Here is a 9,698-nt window from a genome sequence, read left to right on the forward strand (position 1 = left end):
ACCAAAGCCTGGCTATTGGTGTAGTTGAAGAATCTGGTTTGTTATATAAATGGTGTTTTATATTGAAATGCTTGCATTCCCCCGCCCATTATTTCACCCAACCTTTTAGAAGCCTATTTTGACATTAAACAACATTTAAGTAAATAAACACACACACCCCAGTATTAGCATTAAAACAAAATAAATTAAACGCAACAACAAATTGCTGCTCTTCCATGACACCAAAAGCTCACTCTTGTCTAATAGCGCGCCCAGCCCCGCTTTAATCCAAAGGAAAAAGCCGAATCTAACCGGATGTTTGAGATGCTAGTCTAACATTTGTCTGACCTCGCGTCCTTAACTCCATTGGAGTTCTTGCATCCTCAATACAGAGCGCAGAGATAGGAAGCCTATGAGAAAGAGGCAAAGAGAACTCGACTTCCGGTCCCACTTCTCCGCAAAGCGAACCTTCTGGCACCCGCGCGTGGCGTCGCTTCCTTCGCCGCGGAGCCGACGAGAGACAGATATATAAACTATATACGATACCAAGGTAAACATGAACCTGGAAGCTATGATTTAAAAAAAAATCGTTGTTTATAGATCATGTGCATGGGACGCAGGAAAAGGAGTGGCATTAAAGTTCAGGGAGTAGAGAGAGGCAAGTATCCTCCCCCCCCCGCACTTCCAGTTATTTGCTGTAACCATTAGGCAGTATTTCCTCCCGTCCTTTTCTCAGTAGTCAGTACAGCTAAGGTCGGGAGTCGCTGCCATAGCAACAACGGAAGTTTGATCCGTTGATTGGAAAGGAAGTTCGATTTGGCAGAGGCAGGTGCGGGATCTTGATTCCTGGAAGGGGAGATCTTAAAAGGGTCCCCCTCCTTTCTTTTTGGAGACAGCAAAGCGTGAAGCTGAGATATCACGAGCTTGTATTCAAACCCAGCTTCAGCCAAGTAGTCTTGGTACTTGGTACTTCGCAGGGTTGTCTTCTTGAGGATGAAGTGGAGAGTTGAGAAAGCGTCGTTTCCTTGGCCTCGTCTCCTTGGAGGGAGGGTGTAGCTGCAAGTCGTTAGAGCAGTGAGTTGGGACCCTTGGGGCTTGATTTTGGTTTAGGGTGTGTGTTAACGTTAAATCTTAAAAGTTAAGTCTTTCAGCAGAGAAAATTTTATTGAATTTTATGCCTGCAGTATGGGAATTACGGGACCTAATATCAATCTCCGAATGGCGGCCAAGAGATTGATATTGAGGAGTTGGGGGGGGGGAATAAAATATATGATACCCTTCAGTCAATGGACAGATGATATGATATCACTGGCAGTTTATGAACGGAACTGCTTACAGGCGCAGACTCTATGGACAAACATTATAACATTTGGAATGAGTCTATACAAAATACAGTAAGGTATTAGCATTTACATAAGCACTAGGACAATAACACTATACCAATTTATACAAGAATGTATATAATATATTGCTTTTGGGGGGGTATATTTTCATTTTTATATGTATCTTTGCTGTTGCTGTTTTTCTCCCTCTCACCTTTCCTTCTTTTTCCCCCTGTATCACTTTATTTCTTTTAGCTGAAATCACCTTTAAAAAATATAAATATTAACCCCTGCAGGGTCCAGCTAGCACCACCATGGCATCTGTAGCCGACACATCCCTGTTATCAGCTGAGCTGCAGGAGGAGGAGGAAGAGGAGGAGTTCCGACGTCTTCTACTCCAGGTCTGCATGGAGGCCTGTGGTGGGGGTGGGGAGGAAAAATTGGGGATCAGGGACCATGTGTAGCTGATGGACTCTCCTCCAGGCCCCATCTGCACTATGCATTTAAAGCTGTTTCATACCACATTAAACAGCCATGGTCCCCTCCCCCAAATCCTGGGAAGTATAGTCTGTTAAGGTTGTTGAGAGTTGTTAGGAGACCTCTATTCCTCTCATAGAGCTACAATTCTCAGATGATTTAATAACCAGCTCTTATTCCCAGGGAACTCAGAATTGTAGCTTTGTGAGGGAAAGGGGGGGTGTCGCATAACAGCTCTCAGCATCCCTTAACAAACTACAGTTCCCAGGATTGTTTTGAGGAAGCTGTGACTATTTAAAGTGGTATAATACTGCTTTCAAATTTATAATGGAGTTCAGTGAAGCTGACCTGAGAAAATTAAACTGTAAAGACCTTTTGGGTTGAATGTTGCGGAATGTGACATGAAGGGTTGGGGATCAGGGAAGGACATGGGGCTCTTGGAATGTCTAATTCCAGATGTAAGAGGCTGCAGCCTTTCATCCTGGAAAGAAATGGGATTGGTTTAAGTAATAATAATAATAAAATAATAATAATAATAATTAATAATTTATTATTTATACCCCACCCATCTGGCTGGGTTTCCCCAGCCACTCTGGGTGGCTCCCAACAGAATATTAAAAGTACAATAAAACATCAAACCTTAAAAATTTCTCTAAAGTCTGAGTTGTGTAGCTGTGTCATACATTTATCTCTGCCTCTCAGGCAACCCAGAAAATCCAGAGCTTCATGCCCTCTCCGGCAGAATCCAAGCCTATCCGTCCACTCCCAGGTAAAGAACAAAAGGGATCGTGAAGGTTTCTAAATGAACTTTTTTTCTAAACTGGGTATATGCTTGGGCAGTCAAATGGCAAATGCATTTCATTGCAAACAAGGGCAAAGTGATGCATGCTGGGGCGCAAAATAATAATAATCTAAATTTCACATATAAGCTCATGGGGTGACTAACCAGGATGAGATGTTTGGGTCATAGTGGGTAGCTCTATGGAGAAGCTGATCCATTGTGCAGCAGCTGTGAAAAAGGCAAATGCCACACTGGGGATCATTAGGAAAGGAATTGAAAATAAAACTGTCAATACACTTGGATGACTATGTACATATGTGCTATTTATCCGGCCATCTCATCTCAAAAAGGATATTGTAGAGTTGGGGAAAGTTCAGAAAAGGCCATCAAAATTATCAAAGGGGTAGACCAACTCCCCTTTAAGGAAAGGGTGCAACATTTGGGGCTTTCTAGTTTAGAGAGAAAGGTTGAGAAAGCAGGGAGGTGGTAGAGGTGTATAAAATTATATATAGAGCAGAGAGAGAAGCTTTTCTCCGTGTTTCATATAACCAGAAAAGCGGAGATCTCGGGATTACAGGGTAGTGGGGTGGATGTTAGAGGGGCAATGGGGAGACAAGGTGAAAGTGGTCCATGGCCAGCAAAAGCACATTCCCTAGTTGTTTAGAGAAACCTGCAAATCTATGACTCGCTTCTCTCATCCTCCCCAGGATTCTGCCTTAAAACCCGCACAAGTTCCGGCGAGAAGGTCTTCGTGAACGTCTGCCGGTCTCCCCACATCCCCCCACCTCCTGACCTGACCAACGAAGAGCTTGCCTGCCTCATTGAGTCGGAGAACGCCTCCACCTTCAGGATCCCCATGAGCCTGGGAGAGCCCCACGCGGAAGTGGACAAGAGTGAGCATCCGCCTCATTGATGCTGAGAGGACGGGCTAGCCGTGAAATGGGTTGCTAAATCTTAAGGAAAACCAGGGCTGGAGCACCTACTTCTACAGAGCCAGCCTGGTCTTGGTGGACTTTTGTTTGTGTGATCTAGGCAGGCTGAAGTACCTGCAGTACCATTCCTGCAGCACAGTGGAGATTGGGCCGAGGACTCCCTGTGCCTAAGAGAGCTGTCTGAGTAGCACAAGGAGTAAGGAACTTGGTCCCCTAAATCCCAGGCCCAATCCCTCTCATCATTTGAAGGACACTTCTACTACTACAGTGGATGCTCGGGTTGCGAAAGTGATCCGTGCGGGAGGCACGTTCGCAACCTGCAGCATTTGCAACCCACAGTGCCGTGTCTGCGCATGGGCGGGTCGCGCTTTGGCGCTTCTGCACATGCGCAAAGCGTGATTTAGTGCCTCTGCGCATGCGTGAGTGCCAAAACCTGGAAGTAACCCGTTCTGGTACTTCCGGGTTTGGCGTGGTGTGCAACCTGAAAACGCACAACCTGAAGTGTCTGTAACCCGAGGTATGACTGTACTACTATTATTTATAATTTATAAACTGCCCTATACCCACAGATCTCAGGACAGTTCATAGGATAAAAACACAGACTACATAATCAAAATAAAAACAAACACCTGAGTAACCCCCTTCCCCCCCAACCCCCTCCCCACATTTTAAAAGGGCATCGGATGACGATCGACCAATGGACTTGTTAAAGAGGAACGTTTTTGCCAAGGAATCACTTGGCATCCAAAACACACTTGCTCACTTTTTATTTTTACATGGATGATCCATATTTTGTGTAGCTCACAGAAATAGAAACCTGCAGATGAATGCAGCTTTGTGGAGGGGGAAAGTTCAAATGTTTTTAAGAAAGCATTGATTTGTACCCACCCTGGCTGAAGAGAGAGAAGCACACCTGATCTCTTTGTTTTTCCTCGTGGGGATGTCTCTGCATAAGAGCGTCTCCCAAGTGAGGTGGTGCATTGTGGACTCAGCCCTTGAAGGACAACTGTGAAACCAAGGCTCCTTCTGCCTTGTAGGTTTTAGGAATAGCCCCCTCTTCTGTAGAAGCAGCCTGACCCTTCTTTCTTCTTTCCCAGGTGGCAATGCTTGCACCGTCTATGACGTATCCATCAGCACCACCTTTTACAACAAGATGGAGGTGAGTTGCCTTTTTGAAAGGGAGCCTTTGTGTCCCAAATGGCTTTTCCTGTACCACTCGAGGGCAGAATTCCTGCTGTGTCCATGGCAGGCAGGAACCTCTCTTTCCCAAAACCACCTGGGTGCTGTTTGCTGCGCCAGAGTGGGGGGATGATGTTGGGAGACAGGGGCATAAGGTTACCAGATGTCCCCATTTCCTGGGGGTTTACAAATCAGTCCCCATACAAAATCCATTGAAGTTCCCCGGATTCATTGAAAGAAATCTGGTATCCTTACTCCAACACCTGTTCAAGGTAGGCAGGTGTGCCTCTTTAGTGTATCTTTGGCTGCTTATGCCATGAATGGATGCATCCCTTCCTCTGCACTATCTCCTCAAATCGGTATGTGTCTGAATATCAGTTTCCAGGAATCACAAGTGGTGAGCGCTTTTATACTTGGGCCTTGCTTGAGGGCTTCCCGTAGCTGTCGTGAGGTGGGCTAGGTGGGCTTGTGGCCCAATTCAGCTGGACTTCTTATTTTCATAATCACAAGGCCTTGGGACTTCCTACATATGCATGCAGTTGGGTGGCAGTTACTTCATTGTGGAGTAATCCATGTGCTGAGAGAAGGGAACCTAACCTTCTCCCCACTCCCATCTCTCTGTTTTCCCTCGCTGCCTCAAGAACAATGACTTCCTCAAAGAGTTCTTCATCACAATCGCCATGGAAGGATTGTCGGAGAAATACAAGATGGATGTCAACAACCAAGGTACGGGTGTTGCTCCCGGGAGGCAACAGGCCCCCCCTCTTGGGGCCAATCCTGAGGTAACATTTTCCCTCCTTGTGGGGGGACATACCCTTGAAAGAAAAGCGACCTTGGTTCGGGAGACTTCTAACATCCGTTCTGGGTGCTTCCATCCCTTTGGGGCTGGGCCAGAGCCTTTTGCCCCTGCAGCCAAGCTAACAAGGCTGCTTGCTCCCCTTTCCAGAATGGCGGATTCTGAAGAACAGGAAGTTTATGGGCTCCATAGCCGAGCAGACCATCCGCACCAAATCCAAGCCTTTCATCCAAGAGATGGATAGCAGGTACGTTGGCGGAATGCCACAACTTAGGGGAATGCCACACAGAAGGTCCTCTACCGGGAGTCCTCCCACCCGGACCTCTGAGAGTGGTGGGACTACCAAGAGGGGCCCCCCTCTGCTCATCTTAACACCCAAGAGGGTGCTGCTAAATTGGGATGATACATGTCATTCATCTGGTGAAGTGGGCTCTAGTGCCCTGCAAGATTAGTTAAATTTTCAGGGGCCTTGAGACACTTCATTTTTCTGCAATGGACTAGTATTGGGGTAAGCTTATCTCCTCCTCCTCTTAGCATGAGAATCACTGGCTGCCATTGGACCATCTGGATGAATTAGGAGAGTCTTCCCCAATCTGGTGCCCTCTAGATGCTGTTAGATTACAGTTCCCATCATCCTTAACTATCGGCCATGTTGGCTGGGGCTGATGGGAGCTGGAGTCCAAGTTGAGGGTAGTGGAGTTAGGAGAGATCTTTCCAGTGGGCGGCTGCTATGTGGAAATGTTAGCATGGGAGGGGCTTGTAACACATGAGGGGCGGCAGAGGGAGAATTATGTCATTTCAATTGTTCGCATTCTACAGTATAGAAGTGCATCTTGTCAGCTGAAGCAGAAACCAATCTCTGGGGCCTGTTAAAAGTGTTTGGGACTCTGGACAGAGCAGAGAGAGCTGTTGGCCCAGACTTGAATGGGGACTTGGTACAACTGCAGTAGTCAGATCAGTACTTCCTTCTTCATTTTTACAAGGCGTTTGCGTCTCTTTCTGCAGCCAAGTCAAGGAGGAAGGCAGGAACCTTTTGCAGCCATCTGCGTCACAGAGGTACGGCGTGGTTGGGATGGGAGGGACTGTACGATGAGGATGGGGGTCAGGGTAATGGAGGAATGGAATGACCCGTGATCTCAAATAAGGTCTGCTATGATAGGTTGGACTGGTGCAATGCATTGCTCATGGGGCAGTCCTCTGAAGACTGGCCAGAAACCGCCACTAGTACAAGCCCAAGAAACCCCTCTGGACTGCTCAGTTGTACCAGGCATTTAAGAGCAACCAGGAGTGATGTCTTGAGTACGCTACCTGGGTGTCAAATTGGGTCTGCAAACACACACACAGAGGCATTCTGAATAGCTGCCCTTAAGCGTTGGAGTTTTCTTCCCTTGGAGACTTGGCAAAGCCCTAACCTTTGCATCTCCCAGAAGTACAATAAAGCAAGTTTATTTAATCTGGCCGATAGTGGCCAGAATAGGACTCTGTCGTCAGCCGCCCATAGTGCAGGTTGTATGTCTAATGAATTAAATAAAGTTCAGTTAGATCGGGCAGGATATTGTGTGTCAGAAGCCCACAGTTGCATTTCTGACTTGGCTCTTTAATCTATTAACATGTTGCCTGTCCCTGTTTTTATGAGTTGGCAATATCTGATTCCAACTGAGTGTTTTTATCATGACACTCCCCTCCCCCCCTTCTCCCTTGCTGATTCTGTTGTGCTTCATTCCGTAGCTCGGCCACAGTTCCTGAATTCACCATAGTTGCTGAGCCATCTATCAGCCACCCTGACCATCTGGTCGCGAAAATCAGCCTCCCTAAAATGGTAATTTGGCATGCGGTTTGTAGGGTGGTGTCTTGGGTGCTCTGGTCCCCAAGCAGGGGAAATAGCAATGAAATTGTATTTTTTTCAGTGTTTCTTTGTTTTCCCACCCTAATCAGACCTCAGTAAGATCTCTCGAGCTGGACCTGGGAGAGGACCGCATTGTGTTACAGGGACACCCCCAGCTGTACCATTTGGACATCTTCCTCCCCTACATCATTGTTCCCGAGGAGAGTAGGGCCCAGTTCCACAGAGGAACAAAGGTGAGTAACTAGGATGAGAGAGAGTGAGACTTGCAGAAATCTTCTCCCTCCTTCCGAACCACACCTGAGGTCTTTAGCTCTTAAGAAGCTTCCCCTTCCTTTGTAAATGTGTGCCTTTGAAGGAAAGGTCTAAGTTGTTAGTGCCTTTGACAATGTGATGAGGTGCTACAGGCCGGTATCAGAAGACTGGCATCACCTTTGTCAGCAGTAGACTGATAACTTAAGAAAGTGGTCGCTCTAATTTAAAGGAAGCCTTGTTTTGGCTACATCCCAGGCCTGCTTAGCCCGTTCTCTCTTAGTACATGACCCAGTAGCCTCTGAGGCTGCTTTCCAAGGACACTGGTGGTGTTAGAAGAGCACAAGAGCCCAGGCCAAGTGCATTGCAGCCTTTGCTATGGAAAAATTCCAAAAGTGGAGCTGTTTGTTCTTTTCACCATCGTGAGAACCACTTTGAATAAAGGAGGAACAACTCTTTGGAAAGGTAGAAGTGATATAGGTGTAGGTGTTTGTGATGGACACTAGAACGCCATAGCCCTTGCCAGGCAATAATAATAATAATAAAATAATAATAATAATAATAATACACACACTAATGCAAAGGTAGGCAAATTTGCATGGCCCAAACATTTCCTTTAGGGCTTCCCCAGTTGAAGGGGACGTATGACGACATACAGGGTTGCAAAGCTGGCCTTTCCAGCACCCCTATGAGACTCAGGGGCCCCCTGTGGCCTTGAGCATGTGATTTGGCTTCCTTTCTTCAGCCATTTGCAGTTATGGTTTCTCGGCCTGATAATCCAGCCAGTGGCTTCTCCTAGATTTCCCTGGTCCTTATCAGGACGCTGTGCATTCTGCACTATTTTCAAATAATGATTAAAAAATTATTCACCGTCGGTCATTCCAGATTCTGTGATCTGCGTAAGTCATGCCAATCCGCGTGCCCTTAAACCACAAATGGCCGATGAGCCGGCAGCTTCCTCTTTGCTTGGCATCGTGTGGTCTGACTCAATTTAGCTTCTGCACCATTTACCGTAAAAACTCCTGCCCAGCTTCACTGCAGCAGCAAGGGGGCGCTCTAGTCTCTGAAACGACCCATTTTCCTCTCTCCTCCCTTTCCAGGTCCTGACTTTACTGATGCCCATCCAGCGCCCCTTACTATTGCCATGAGCTGGAGGCGGAGGCCCTTCTTTGAGATACCAGCCGGGGGAGGAAACAGCAGGGTGAAGAAGGGAGGTGCCGGGTGAGGGGCTGGACTTCCTGTCGAAGGAAGGGGGCTAGGTTTTGGTCAGGGTGGCAACTTCCACAATGCAGACTGTGCACCTAAATACGCACACACACAGCGGAAGAGAGTGTGTGTGTGGTACATGTTGGATGGGACCCAGGACTTGCCTCCATCTCTCCTCCCACGATTTGTGTTCTCAAACTTCCCTTTCCACCCACAACAGCTGCTGTTCTTTTTGGCTTTTTTATTACCTCCTCTTTTTCAGTCTGTACATGTGACCTGCTTGTCTCTGTTGACGCCTGCAGTCAGTTCAGCTCCGCTCTCTGTGTGTGTTTTGAATCGGGACGGGCTCTGGGCCTGCAGACCTCCCCCGCTGACCCCGTGAGCAAAAAATGGAGGACCTGTTCTGAGTCAAAACATGCTGGGGTGAGAAAGGACAAAAGAATCCTGTGGCAGAGGGATGAGTTATATGTACACTTTGGGCTGCAGGTGGGGGACACTTTTTAATGCTTTAAAAACAACAACACAAACTACCTGCCACATCAGGAAAGTGGGTAGGTCAATATTTTTCTTCCTGCTGTGTTACGTTTGCACATGAGAATGCCGAAGGACCACTCAGAAACAGAATCCCCCCCTGCCATCTCATATGTTACAGTCCGGTCTACCCTCTGCCACTGCATTCTTAAGGCCTCCTCGCCAGTCCTTGCCTGACTGCAGCTGGCGATGGTTTGTTTTTTCCTCATGGCTGCTATAAGATGCGGACTTCTCTGGGTCTTTTTAATGAGGAGCCCAGGGTCCAGAGTTGGTACATTATGTCCAAAATTATTTGTGGCATTTCTTCATCGTCACAACAGCTCCCAATGCAGTTGTGAAAAACTCATTCTCGGGTGTCTTCTGTTCAAACCATGTTCAAGTTTCCTGGGGGGAAATGCCA

General features: G+C 47.2%; 1 protein-coding gene across 4 annotated transcripts; it reads left to right on the top strand.

Moving 5' to 3' along the window:
• Positions 1-372: 372 nt before the first annotated feature.
• On the top strand, positions 373-9,282 carry PIH1D1 (PIH1 domain containing 1). 4 transcript variants are annotated; one of them, XM_053363791.1, is made up of 11 exons: positions 373-529; positions 1,598-1,702; positions 2,481-2,547; positions 3,267-3,452; positions 4,589-4,650; positions 5,312-5,396; positions 5,617-5,713; positions 6,472-6,522; positions 7,195-7,285; positions 7,402-7,545; positions 8,662-9,282. In XM_053363791.1, exons 2-11 carry the CDS (start codon positions 1,616-1,618, stop codon positions 8,707-8,709), a joined length of 918 nt encoding a protein of 305 aa, XP_053219766.1. In that variant the 5' UTR covers positions 373-529; positions 1,598-1,615; the 3' UTR covers positions 8,710-9,282. The 4 variants fall into 4 exon arrangements, with proteins under 4 accessions (XP_053219766.1, XP_053219769.1, XP_053219768.1 ...); XM_053363794.1 differs by lacking the exon at positions 373-529 and adding an exon at positions 549-637; XM_053363793.1 differs by lacking the exon at positions 373-529 and adding an exon at positions 786-808.
• Positions 9,283-9,698: the final 416 nt, after the last annotated feature.

Source organism: Podarcis raffonei, chromosome 13, assembly GCF_027172205.1.
Source record: "Podarcis raffonei isolate rPodRaf1 chromosome 13, rPodRaf1.pri, whole genome shotgun sequence".
Taxonomy (NCBI): Eukaryota; Metazoa; Chordata; class Lepidosauria; order Squamata; family Lacertidae; genus Podarcis; species Podarcis raffonei.